This window comes from Neodiprion pinetum, chromosome 1 (genome assembly GCF_021155775.2).
Source record: "Neodiprion pinetum isolate iyNeoPine1 chromosome 1, iyNeoPine1.2, whole genome shotgun sequence".
Classification (NCBI taxonomy): domain Eukaryota; kingdom Metazoa; phylum Arthropoda; class Insecta; order Hymenoptera; family Diprionidae; genus Neodiprion; species Neodiprion pinetum.
Window position 1 is genome coordinate 2,370,817 of NC_060232.1, and position 12,504 is coordinate 2,383,320.

At 35.2% G+C, this 12,504-nt stretch overlaps 2 protein-coding genes across 4 annotated transcripts; one reads left to right on the top strand and one right to left on the bottom strand.

The window, feature by feature from the left end:
• Positions 1 to 398: 398 nt before the first annotated feature.
• On the top strand, positions 399 to 7,919 carry EMC1 (ER membrane protein complex subunit 1). Of its 3 annotated transcripts, XM_046609131.2 has the most exons (15): positions 399 to 617; positions 782 to 897; positions 1,088 to 1,271; positions 1,776 to 1,829; positions 2,257 to 2,427; positions 2,532 to 2,868; positions 2,961 to 3,264; positions 3,512 to 3,532; positions 3,905 to 4,077; positions 4,151 to 4,312; positions 4,422 to 4,902; positions 4,989 to 5,186; positions 5,293 to 5,418; positions 5,504 to 5,731; positions 5,814 to 7,919. In XM_046609131.2, exons 1-15 carry the CDS (start codon positions 475 to 477, stop codon positions 5,972 to 5,974), a joined length of 2,859 nt encoding a protein of 952 aa, XP_046465087.1. In that variant the 5' UTR covers positions 399 to 474; the 3' UTR covers positions 5,975 to 7,919. The 3 variants fall into 3 exon arrangements, with proteins under 3 accessions (XP_046465087.1, XP_046465088.1, XP_046465089.1); XM_046609132.2 differs by lacking the exon at positions 3,512 to 3,532 and having other exon boundaries at positions 400 to 617; XM_046609133.2 differs by lacking the exon at positions 1,776 to 1,829 and having other exon boundaries at positions 400 to 617.
• Tti1 (Telo2 interacting protein 1) lies at positions 6,848 to 12,485 on the bottom strand. Its single transcript, XM_046609124.2, has 14 exons — positions 12,005 to 12,485; positions 11,793 to 11,929; positions 11,528 to 11,705; positions 11,260 to 11,437; positions 10,873 to 11,192; positions 10,569 to 10,783; positions 10,302 to 10,484; positions 9,999 to 10,214; positions 9,675 to 9,914; positions 9,002 to 9,538; positions 8,593 to 8,893; positions 8,265 to 8,493; positions 8,017 to 8,154; positions 6,848 to 7,890 (listed from the first exon to the last, which is right to left on the bottom strand). Exons 1-14 carry the CDS (start codon positions 12,196 to 12,198, stop codon positions 7,804 to 7,806), a joined length of 3,153 nt encoding a protein of 1,050 aa, XP_046465080.1. The 5' UTR covers positions 12,199 to 12,485; the 3' UTR covers positions 6,848 to 7,803.
• Between the last annotated feature and the right edge of the window lie 19 nt (positions 12,486 to 12,504).

Here is a 12,504-nt window from a genome sequence, read left to right on the forward strand (position 1 = left end):
TTAATACAAAAAGTGTATTTTCCATCTCTAGTTCACCCTATACCCCTATCACTGAATATCATAAATATTTCAATTTCCAATTATGTAATAGAAACGAATTAATTTTCACATAGTGCTTTACATCTCGTCGTTGGTTTTTTTTCTCTTACATTGAAATAATAATGTACATGTATGATAATATAACTGCAATGTTATATCGGATACTGGTATACATGTAATGTCTGATATTCTGTGTTTAGTTCGTTCGTTGCTCGACCCCAGAATACTCGACACTCTATTCAAATCGGGCGGTGCAGAGAGGAAACCCGGACACTGCCAGCGCCACCTGGGTGATGAAAAATCGAAGAATGATCGAAACAGTCGAAGTCGAAACTCGTAACTTTTCTGCTTGTGGTGTGAAATTTACAAATGGCTGCTCGACAGTCGCAGGCAGACCGTCTGTAAAGTACGAACACGTTCGCACTGCTCATCGTCATGGGACCGTTCGTGCCAGATTTAAGGGGAAAATTCAACCGGTTTCTATCTGATATACAGCTGTTACAATATTTGATCGTATTCTTTGGACTGTTTAATTTATCTCTGTGCCTCTACGAAGATCAAGTTGGGAAATTCGACTGGTAAGTGTTTACTACTTTAATATAATTGAATCGTCACCGCAGTGCCGAACCTCCTTAATAATGCATGATACCTCACTGCACACCACTTTTCACCCCGATTGACAGCTACGGCAGTGACTGTGCGTTATTTCGATCACCGGTTCAATTAATCGTTCAAATTACAGGCGACAGAATTACGTGGGAAAAATTAAATTCGCCAGTTTCGATACCGTATCGGCGGCTAAAAAGATTATTGTTGCCACTGAAGAAAATGTTGTTGCTGCTTTGAATCTCAAGTCAGGTAAGTCTTCCTTATTTATATTGATAATACCTGCTTTACTTTGTTTTGTCCATGAGATAGTGCTACTTGTTCTTTTTTTTATAAAAAGAAATTGTCAATTCAATTTCGTGGTATTTTATTCAAATATGTACTCATCATTAATCGATTCAACCTCATGTTAACCTGAAATTTCAATTTCAATTTTTCTCAGGCCAGATACTATGGCGACGAGTATTAGAACAAGGATGTGCGGGTCATGTTCGAGCTCTGGGAGGTGTGTCCGATGGAGATCTCATTACAGTAAGCGGTGGAGTTCCGGCTATTGTTCGTGCCTGGGACCTGGCCACTGGTCATATCCTAAATGAATGGCCATTAGCCGAACAGAACCCTGAAAGGTTCGTATTTACATAGAGAAAATTGTGCTTTGGATTGTTGTTAACTAGCATTATTAACCAGATCGGAGTTAGTAACGTTAACGTAGCGAAATATTAAAAGATCACTGTTCTGAAAACTTAGAATGACTTTGAAGGAGTTCAGTTCCAAAAAAATCTGAATACATGCTTTACTTCTTACAAATATATATTACTCAATTCCAGGCAATTATGACCTTCAATCTCGTCATTATTACGTGACATAGTGGATATACTTGAATATTTTCAAAGACAATGTACGATATCTTTTTACGTGATACCCGAAACAAGAATATTATTTGATGCAGTTCTATAATCTTTTACCCCCTTGAGTAGTCAATAATTACAAGTTAATTTAAGTAAACATTACACTAATTTGTACACATTACACTAATTTGTACACATTACACTAATTTGTACAAATAATTTCCAATAACATGGCTATGTATAGACTACCGGTTTGTACTTAAATGAACTTTTTTTTTTCAGGCTTGACTCTCCACTAATATCATTTAACACAACAGGATTGTATGACCCTGAAAGGTTTTTTAATACACAAGTTTTGTGCACAGTATGCAATACACATAATTGTCACAATATTCAGTGTCATAGTAGAATCCACGTATTAATAATTCCAAGTCCAATTTGTAGTACATGCCTTCTTCGCACAACAATATCTGAGAGGCTACCTAAATTAAGTCAATGAGAACTCAATTTTGCGAAAAATTCTCCTATTAATCTTCAGTGAGGCTTGTTCTGTCCTACACTTTGTACATAAATGTGAAAAGGAACTTTATACTGTAGATTGCATTTAATTTTTCAAGCAGGTCATCACAAGCACCTGTTGTATCACAGAACACAACGTCCTTGAATTATCAAATAGAATCGATTGCAATGTTTCATCTACTGAATAAATAGATGTCAATGATCAATAGTCACCAATAATAAAGAAATTATTCTTATTTTATAGAATAGAAGATGTAATGTGGCACATAAAAGATGGAACCCTGCACCATATTTTACCAACATATAATGGTGATGCGCATAAAACAGAGGTTGAAGTTACTTCATATGATAGTAAAACTGGAGAAAAACTCAAGTCTAGAAAGATTGACGCAGCATTTATAAGCAAAGAGAGCACGTGAGTTATTAAACTTTACGTTAGAATGAAGCATGTAGAGTTCTTGGGTTCAAACAGTAATCATATCCAAGAAATTCTACAATTACTATAAATTTTATTTTCAGATGTGTCTTGGCTGTGCCATACATAGCCTGCATTGATCAGCCAGATTTAGCAGATAAGGTTTATATTCAGCATTTGTATGCAACAGATTCAGATTTTCAGGCCATTCCAGTAATACAAATCTTTGGCTCCGAGACTGGCCACTTGAGCAATTTGGAGTCCGTACCTGGTGACGAGCCTGTAGTATCGGTCAGCCGAGATAATGGCCAAACGAAGAGAATTATTGTAATCAACACAGAATCGGCACCTATTCCTAATGATTTAAGCAAAGATACTGCACTTTACATAACTACAGCTGACGAGGGCAAGGTTTTGCTTCAAACTTCGTTTGAAAATCAGGTGATAGATTCTTGAAGAATTAGCTATTTTATTAACAGATGTATCAAAGGTGAACATATAAGCGATAATAAAAGTTTTTGAATTGTTTGCAGGTTGCAAATGTCGCAGCAGTAGAGTTGTCAACTTTTTCTCCAATTCCAAATTTATCCGTATCTTTATCTCACAACTCCATACAAGCTCCTACAATTGTGGCATCTATCTGTCCTCGTCAGCCAAAGGGTACAGGTTGCCGACACCTTTTATCATCCGAGGATCACAGTGTTGCTTTATTACAACACAGTCGTCTTGTTTGGCTGAGAGAAGAAGCTCTGGCCAATATAGTCGCTGTAGAAATGATGGAGTTACCTATGTCAGATCGGGAACAGGCAATCGAAACGGAGTTTGACCAAAAAGAGAGTGAGTTTTTTAAAATTTATCTCAAAACGCTGTTGACACTACTAATAATCAACAAGTTTTAGAAGCATGTTTCTCAGAATCAAAGAAGCTGATGAATGTTGTTATATCAATATATAAGGTTATAAGTCGGTAAAAAGTTTCACTCGAATCTTCAAATTGGCGTTTATTTACTTTAATGACTCATTAATTTCAACAATTCATTCTGAAATGTATTAATAATATTTTATTTTACGAATGCTGCTGACAGATTTTGATGTAGATGGTTCATGTAAGTAGTTTTATGAAACAGACTGGTTGAAATTTAATTGTGAATTATTTTTTTTCTTGTGTGTAATAACAGTGCATGACTTCAAGGGAAAAAATTAATTACTTCTGTAGTTTGTGTCGCTGAACGAATGAGTATATACCGATTGACTGCCTCATTCGTAAACTGTAACTCAGAACTGTAACAGAGCAAATCGAGTTCTTGAGTCAATATTATTAGTGTGTTGTTGGAGTTTACTAGAAATTCTGAATGATTTTATTTTAGAAGCTGTTTTTCTGACCAAAAAACCATGTTTAAAGTTTTCTGTTTTTTATTGTTATTTTGTGATAAATAGTTAACTTATGTAGATAATGAACTTGATTGATAATTCTGTAGGGGATGTTGTAAGTATGATGGTACGAAGAATATGTTCACAAGCCAACCAATTAAAGGGTCTACTTCAAGCTGTGATGGGTTTTTCGCCTCCGCAGTCCACGCAGAGGGCTGATTTAGTGCGAGATGAATTTGGATTGCATAAAATGATCGTTGCTGTCACTAGTGCTGGAAAGGTACGAATAAACATATTTATAGGAATTTTTCTTTGTCTGTTATTTACGTGCTTTATATCAGTGTATTTTTTAGATATATGGTATTGAATCAAAACGGGGAGAAATCATTTGGCAATTAAGAGTGAAAAATATTACTGGTTTTTCAAAGGCATCAAAGAAAATGGTTTTGTACGTACAGAGAGGTAGCAGACATTTTCCTCATCCTCCTCAATGCGCCCTTCTCGCAGCAGATAAGGTGAACCTAACGTTCTACAATACAGTATCACACGTATCTGAGTATGAGAAGAAAAAATTTTTCTACAAAGTTCTAACAGTTGAGTACATCTTGTGTATTCTTTACACAGGAAACTGGCAATGGAGTAATTTACACGTTTAACCCAATGACGGGTCAGCCTCTGGGTGAAGTCACCAGACTGGGATACAAAATTAAGCAATCTATGTTGCTTCATGTATCAACAGACGATTTTCTTCGCCCAATTATCCTTTTTGATACCGAGGACTTTGTGCATGCATTTCCTGAGAGCGCCAAAGCAACTGCTGCTTCCGTTGCCAAGAGTGTTTACATTTTTACAGCTGACCAAGAAACAGGGGTGCTAAGCGGATTTTCACTTGCATATAGCACACCTGAGGAATTGATAGCACACATGGTCTGGCAAGTCATTCTGCCTACAAAAACCCAACAAATAGTAGATGTCGTTTCAAAGAGTACAATAGAGCGTGTCCATTCCCAAGGGCGAGTTCTGGGTGATCGATCTGTACTTTACAAGTACATAAATCCGAATTTAGTTGCTATAGTGGTACAAGGTGTTGGCAGCACTCATAAAAGTATGAAATATAGGTATTTTATTTAGAAAGTTTGTTTTATCTTCGGAGCTCAGATTTCTGACAGCAATTATCTTTTTTGTTTCCAGACACGCTTACTTTATACCTATTGGATGTGGTTTCTGGTGCGATGGTATTTTCTGTTGTTCACAAGAGAGTTCGAGGACCTTTCCACGTTGTACATTCAGAAAATTGGCTTGTGTATAGTTACTTCAACGAAAAAAGTCGTAGAACAGAGATAGCTACAATGGAACTCTACGAAGGAAAAACTCAGAGTAATACCACAGGTGTGTGCGCGTACATGTGTGTGTATCTATGTGTGTGTATGTACAGAAAAATTGTCAAATAACATAAAAGTTTAGCATAGTTTCTAATATTTAATTACATTTTCAGCTTTCTCTTCGCTGACTACAACCGTTTTGCCGATTGTAGAGCGACAAGCATTTATATTCCCTGCATCAATCGAGTTTCTGCGAGAAACTATTACTGAGAAAGGAATAACAAGCAAACATATTATGGGTAAGTTGCATGAAAGCATGGTTGCTCAAAATTATGTCTGGAAACATTTCATCGTCATGCTATGGTTCAAAATTATATTCTGCAGTTGCGTTAGCCAATGGAGGCATCTTAGAATTACCGTGGATGCTTGTTGATCCAAGGAGACCGATTAATCCAGAGATGAGAGAGGAGGGAGTTATACCGTATATGCCGGAAATTCCAATTCAGATGGATGCAATTGTTAATTACAATCAGAGCATAGCTAGGGTTTCTGGAATTCACACGAGCCCTAGTGGCCTTGAAAGTACTTGTCTAGTATTTGTTTATGGTCTGGGTAAGTAGACGGAAATTTCGATGCATAATTTATTTCGGGTTTTATCCACTGATTAATCCATCGATCATTATCATTTTCATAGACTTGTTCTACACACGAGTTGCCCCATCAAAAACTTTCGACGTACTAAAGGAAGACTTCGACTATTACCTTATAACAATAGTTCTTTTAGCATTAACGGTTTCGTCTTATGTTACAAAGAAGTTAGCATCACGAAAGGCACAAAAACAAGCATGGAAATGATGTATCGAGATTGGACTGAATCTAGTACTGTTTTCATCTGGTTTTTGTTCACAATAGAGAATGCTGATAGTTGAAGGTAATATTGCAAAATACAACATTTTATAAATAGCTATCAAAGGTACAAAACAATATCTAGTAAGTGGTTAATGTACCCAAAGATGATCTTAAAATAGATTATATAGATTTATTTAACTCTTTTACTGGTACGTGGTGGATATTGTCTTGTAAAAAAATAAATTGTGCCGGATATAATTTCTAAAAGAAGTATTGGTTAACAACGATTTAAGAAAATGTCTGTTATTTAATTTAGATGCAGATATTATATATCTTTCCAAGTTTTCAATTCAATTCAATTGTATCAAAGTAAATATATGTATCGAGTACTATTGATAGCACTACGTCAGATTTCCTGTTTTTATTTCCTTATTATTTATTTTGTGATGGATAAATTTTCAATTAGCGGTAAATTCTAAATTAATGTATACAAACGACAAAGTAATAGAACTATTCCATTTCATTCCATGTGTCTTATGTGCTGAAGTACTAAAACTAGAGCACAGGTATACAATACATAAACCTAGGTATGATTCTTAGTAAACGTGCATACTTTGGGACGTATTTAATTCACAGTTTCAGGTTGAATTCGTCATTCTAGTAAAAGAGTTAAAGCTTTCCAAAGATATGAGTGAATTTTGTAGACAAGTTTTATACATAATTCTCGATAACTAATTCGCCGCAGTAAAAATTAAAAGAATAAAAGAATGTTGAAGTGTTAGCATTTTCTCTCAATCATACAATGCTTGCTGTTAGTGTCACACTGCCTAAAATACGTTCACTATTATTTTTATTGAAGTAAAGTTTTTCAAACCGTCAATATTTCGAAAATTGGAATGTTGCTTTTAACCGGATTTAAATGGTTATCGTATTGGGCACGATACAAAATAAAATTCTTTACACATACCCATCCCTTACGAAATTCTTTCGTTGGTTGGGCATTGGATAGTATGCTTGTTTGATACGAGTGCCATATTTCTTTTTACAGTGTTAGTTACAATGTTACAGTGTTAAACAATTATGGATTGGTTTTGCAAATTAGCCAATCAACTATTTATTCAAAACTAGCGACCCACAGGTGGGGTCTAATTAGTGTCTTTTTTGTCTTTTAAAGTGAAATAAAATATACGTGAAACGGAAACAAAAGTATTGTTGTTTACAGCATTTGTGAACATATATATAATTTTAGTTGCCGTTTAGTAATCTGACACTGCGACGTTAATACAAATATTTTAACTTTGATTTGTTGAAATTATCAATCAGTATTTAAAATGATTGGTGGTGTCGGTTAGGGTATTTAAATGATGATGAAATGTATTGAATAAAATAATAATAAAATTGAGAATAAAAGTAGCCAATTGGGAGATTGTACTAAACTATTGTACAGACATTCTTCTATTGATGGCATTTTTTGTATCGTTTAGATAGTCATATAAGAATACATTATTACTAGACACCTGAATTAAAAAATATATATAAACAATTACAAGTTTTTAAGTAAAACACATATTGAGAACTCATTTGACATCCGAGCTTTTGAACCGGAGTGTGGTAGACGAAATTGTAACAGTAAATCAAACCTCTCTAAATGAAACATAGAAGGTTGTATCTCTGGTTGATAATGATAACTACTAACAAATAACAAAAGGAATGTAAGTAAACAATTTATTCAATGAAACATCTTAAGAAAACATATGTAATTCTAAAAATATAACGTACATAGTTGCATAGGTGCATTGAACATAGTTTTGTACATAATTACATCAATATTATATTTACATATTGAACGTTTTATCTTGAATGTAAGTTACGATCGTTTCTATATTCACCTGATATTCGTTTTGTATATTGAAATTTGCCACCTGGAATACAATAAATCGAAATTTATAAAGACACCAAAATGTTCGTTGGTCTGAGGTACTAAATTTATAAATCATCAACTCATCATTAATTAAATTTATAAATGATTCATCGTCATTAAAATGTACCTTTTCGATACCCGAAGAACACGTTGGTTCAGTTGTACTGGCAGATTTGTTGGGTGAACTTATAATACTGAGACATTTTATCCAAACAATATCCTCATTGTAATCAGCAATTTTTTTATACAATTCCACGCACTTGACCTAAATTTGCAACCAAAGAGCAGAATGACGTTTGGTATGTAAAGATCAATTCGTATAGTGCCTAGTCGGCACGATTCGCGGTAAATTTTTGTATTAAACTATCAGGTTACCTGTAAATCACGATGTTGATATTTGCTGAGATAAGGCTTTGCTGCTTCTAATACATTCCATAATTCTCGTTCGTGAATTTTTAAACAGTCGACAATGTCTCCTAACTGAGAAAGTAATTCTCTCTGCAGTTTAAATATTTGAGTATACTTGTATACACTACCAGAATCCTTTTTATAACTTTCCTTTGCTGTTTTTGTCAAGAAATCTGCAAGAGCTGGCAACACTTCTCTGTAAAAGTAAATAGTAGTGGTAGTTAGAAATTATAGTAATTACCAGTTAAGGTATTGTGTGACATATTCAATAAGGCTTCACCAAGGAATAACGTACTTCAGCGTTCTCGATCTTATGAAGTCCTTTGATACTTTGGCAAGAGTGCAGAGTAGACCCCATGCACGATTAATGATTATTGGACTGGAATCTCGGAATCTGTGGACCAACGGATGCCAAAGTTGGTGCACAATGGGTAACAATTCATTTTCCCAATCACTCAAAATAATAAGACCTTCCTGTAGTGTTTCTATTGTGAGTAGCTTTACTGCAACATCTTTGGAAGGCAAGAAATGGATGCATCGGTTCATTATTGCCACGGTCATTTTTATGTGTAACGGTATGACTCGCTTCTCTTCATCTGAAATAGAGCAATGATTAATACACAAAACATATTACTTTCTATTTGTGATAGTATACATATTTAGGATTAGATAAAAAAAATTTAACATCAAATCACACTGTTTACCTTCGTAATTGTTGTAGTCCTGCAAGTCATGATTTTCTTCTTCCTTTAGATCCGAAATTTCTTCTTCAATTTCATCACCTTCTAGTTGATCAGAAACCGTTTTTGCTTCCGAGTATTCTAATAATATTTTAATTACCGTTTCTGCTTTATCTGTTAAAACTGTTGTGTTTTCATTGTATATAGTTTCGTCTGGGTTACTTCCTAGTAATCTTCTTACACAAGTAACAAAAGTATGAAAAACTTTTAAAAATGAGTAAGTGTTTCTTTCTTGGAAGTTTGAATTACTCTGCGAAAGTACATCTTGAACGATTTTTTCTAGGGGTGGCAGTACATCCATTGTACATTGCTTGACGACTACACCAACAACGTCTAACACACCAGAATTACGCTCAACTCTACGCAGCTTCAACATGATGTGATAAGACAAATAATCAACGTTAGCCTGAAGAAGGTTCCCTATCGCTGCATATTGCATCGCCTCGGCAAATGATGACAGAGTATGAAAACCGGCAATACTGATTAACGTTTGCCTGCTTCCTGAAATTATAATAACAAGCGTCTTTTATACTCAATTATATTGATTTGTTTTCGAAATTACAGGTTCTGCTTTACTTGAGCTTGTTGCGAGTATTCCTGAATATTGGCATTGCCGAAGATAAATTGAGATACTTGCCAGCTTTTTCAATGACGAGGTAAAGTGTGTGTAAAAGAAATCTTTGGAATTCTTCTTTGAGGGTTCGAGCAATGATTCCCAAACCTTCCAGCAGTAGGCAAGACTGTGCAACATTGCTTTGTGCTTCTCGAAGAGTTACGTCTGATGATATGCAAAGAGGTAGGTTCCAAGTACTTTCTGTTACATAGTATTGAACAACGGACTGATACTCTGATAAATCGGTTGAATTTGTTACTGGTACTGTAAACAAATTAGACCATTGTCTATTAGGTAATAGAGTATTGAAATGTCAGGGGTCTGAAAATGCTTGCTTTCATCACGTACCACCTATAATCCAATTTAATAACAGCGTTAACTCTTTCCTATATTGCGTCATGTTTGACATCATGTCAAGAATCGTATCTACTAATATTTTCATGTCCCCGTTCTCGCCAAGAAGTCTGCAAACAGTTATAACCTTTGTTTCTGCAATTGAATCACGAAGAAATTTGAAATGTCTCCACGAATCAAAACCGTGATGATGAACTATGTTGTCAAAATCTGAAACGCGATCAACAGTGAAGTAAGTAATTTTTTGTCTTGCAGCACCTGTGATTTTATTATTGTTAATCACTGGCGCATACTTGCCTTTAATAGCTACATCTTCCAAAAGTGAAACATCACCGCAATCTAGTTCAATGGTGTAAACAAGAGCCAACAGTAATCTCTGAAGATGCGCTACTGACGACATAATTTGGGGTAGCTGCTCTATCCCAAGGATTTTAATGTATCCTCCTAATTGATTAAGGCAAGACATCTGTTCAGAGTGATCTAAAAATTTGAGGATCTGTATTACAAAAAGAACTGGCCATATACTTTGTGTACCGTAATTCGTTACAGATCAAACCAACTTACCACCTGTTCGCATGATTCTTGGTAGTTTCGTGAGTAAAGTGTAGAAAGATTCTTCTAACTCCTCTAGAATAGGTCTGGCTGTGTTACTTCCTTCGGCATATTTTGTCCTGATTTTATCCAATGCTGTGATTGCTGCTGTCCTAACTTCGTCAGTGTCATCTTCAGACAGAGTGATCAATATCTTTGTTAATTCCTTGTGATTTGGCTTCATGTTTCTGAAATAATCAAAAACTGTATTTACCACTTGGTTATTTGATGTTTCAGGAAACAAGGAGCGAGGATTGAAACAATATGGGTTCAATACCTTGGACAGTTGAGCAGCAACGCGCCTGCGAATTCAGCCAATTCCATTCTCACCTTTGAATGAGAATGTTTCACTAATCCTGCCAATGCTTGTATGCAAATGTTAAGTTTTGCCGAAGCAGCATCTAGCCATTGCTGGGTTCGACTCGCTGTTTCCATGAATTTCATCATTCCATCTTTGGTTCTTGACGATAGACCCAAGGGATCAGTAGATGGCTTAGTATCGCATGTGGAAAGCGAAATTAACTGAGTTACTGTATCAGATTCCGGCAAATCTTCCATTATTAGACAAAGTATTCTATTTAATGCTCGAAGGGCCATCTGAAAGTAAGTTTGGACCATTACTTTTCTTTATAGAACATCAATTTATTTCTAAATCTGTTATTACCATTGGAATCTTATGTCCTTGTATTTCAGATCCCTGAGCTGTTTCTTGAAGTCCAGTTATGATACCAGGAGACAGCAGCATAATTAAATTTGCTGCTTGAGCACGAAGCACTGCATCAATTGTATCTGAATTATTGTGGACTAGTGACAAGGTTATTATCGTCTCGATTGCTGCCAATCTGGAGACAAAATTACAGGGAGAATATAATTTCTGAGAAGAAAAAAGTGTCAGTGGATAATACAGCAGTAAAACCTCTCGACAAACTCACCTCAATGATTGCGATCTTTCCGTCTTAGCAATGGATACGCAACAATATATGGCCTGGCTAAATTTTCCAATGTTTTTGCGAACGTAAAATGCTTCAATTACATCGGTACAACTTCGGCATATCAAATCGCTTATACACAACAGTACGCTCTCTTTTAACTCTTCGTGATATTGTATAACTGCGGAATAATGAAGAAATTGATGCTGATATTGCTAATGTTTCAAGTACCAATCACACAAGCTGTTTTGCCAAAGCTTGTTCTTACCCATCGTTTTCTGTTCTTTGTCGAAAATTTGGTAAACAAGGGTTGTGAATAATCGTGTTACTACATCCACCTTTGCCATCCGTGTCTTTAGAAGTACAGCTCGCAGACAATTGACTAAATGTAATTTTATCTCCTTGCTATAAGAATTTCAGTCAACTTCAATAGTTTTATTCACATACAAATCTTAAATAATTGAAGCAAGGTTTGCTCACCTCACATCGTCTTTTAACAAATTAGTTACAAGAGGCAGCAAGATGTGCTCTTGAAGATCTTGTATTATCGCAGGTGATATTTGCTGAACATGATCTCTCAGTTGATCAGTGTCAATAATATTTGGATTTTTTCTCAAACTGTCACAAAGTGGTGTGAGTTTTGTAAAACCTTCGAATATTTTAAACCGCTCCATTGCGACAGCCAGTGTTGTGAATGCAGTTTTATATCAGTGTACAAATCTTAAAGTACATTTTTCACGAGTGTTTGATCAATTTGATAAAATCAAAATATTATCTTAAAAATAAACTTGCTCATAAAATATTTCAGGGCATAACATAACCTCGAGACACCAAACCGTGCCACATGCGACAGGCGTCGAATGAAACGTCAATTTACATAGGTATATGGGTACAATACCCGAAATCAAACTAAGTTCAGTCATATGGTTTTATCACTTTTTAACCAATGACGTAGCAGTGAACCATGTGATTCATTAGTT

Coding starts and splice junctions, on each gene's coding strand:
- EMC1 (XM_046609131.2), top strand. CDS start 475: ATGGGACCGTTCGTGCCAGATTTAAGGGGAAAATTCAACCGGTTTCTA. Junction 2,869..2,960: donor AAACTTCGTTTGAAAATCAG/GTGATAGATTCT, acceptor AATTGTTTGCAG/GTTGCAAATGTCGCAGCAGT. Junction 5,732..5,813: donor AGTATTTGTTTATGGTCTGG/GTAAGTAGACGG, acceptor TCATTTTCATAG/ACTTGTTCTACACACGAGTT.
- Tti1 (XM_046609124.2), bottom strand. CDS start 12,198: ATGGAGCGGTTTAAAATATTCGAAGGTTTTACAAAACTCACACCACTT. Junction 10,784..10,872: donor TTGCTGCTCAACTGTCCAAG/GTATTGAACCCA, acceptor TGATTATTTCAG/AAACATGAAGCCAAATCACA. Junction 9,539..9,674: donor CCTCGTCATTGAAAAAGCTG/GCAAGTATCTCA, acceptor TTATAATTTCAG/GAAGCAGGCAAACGTTAATC.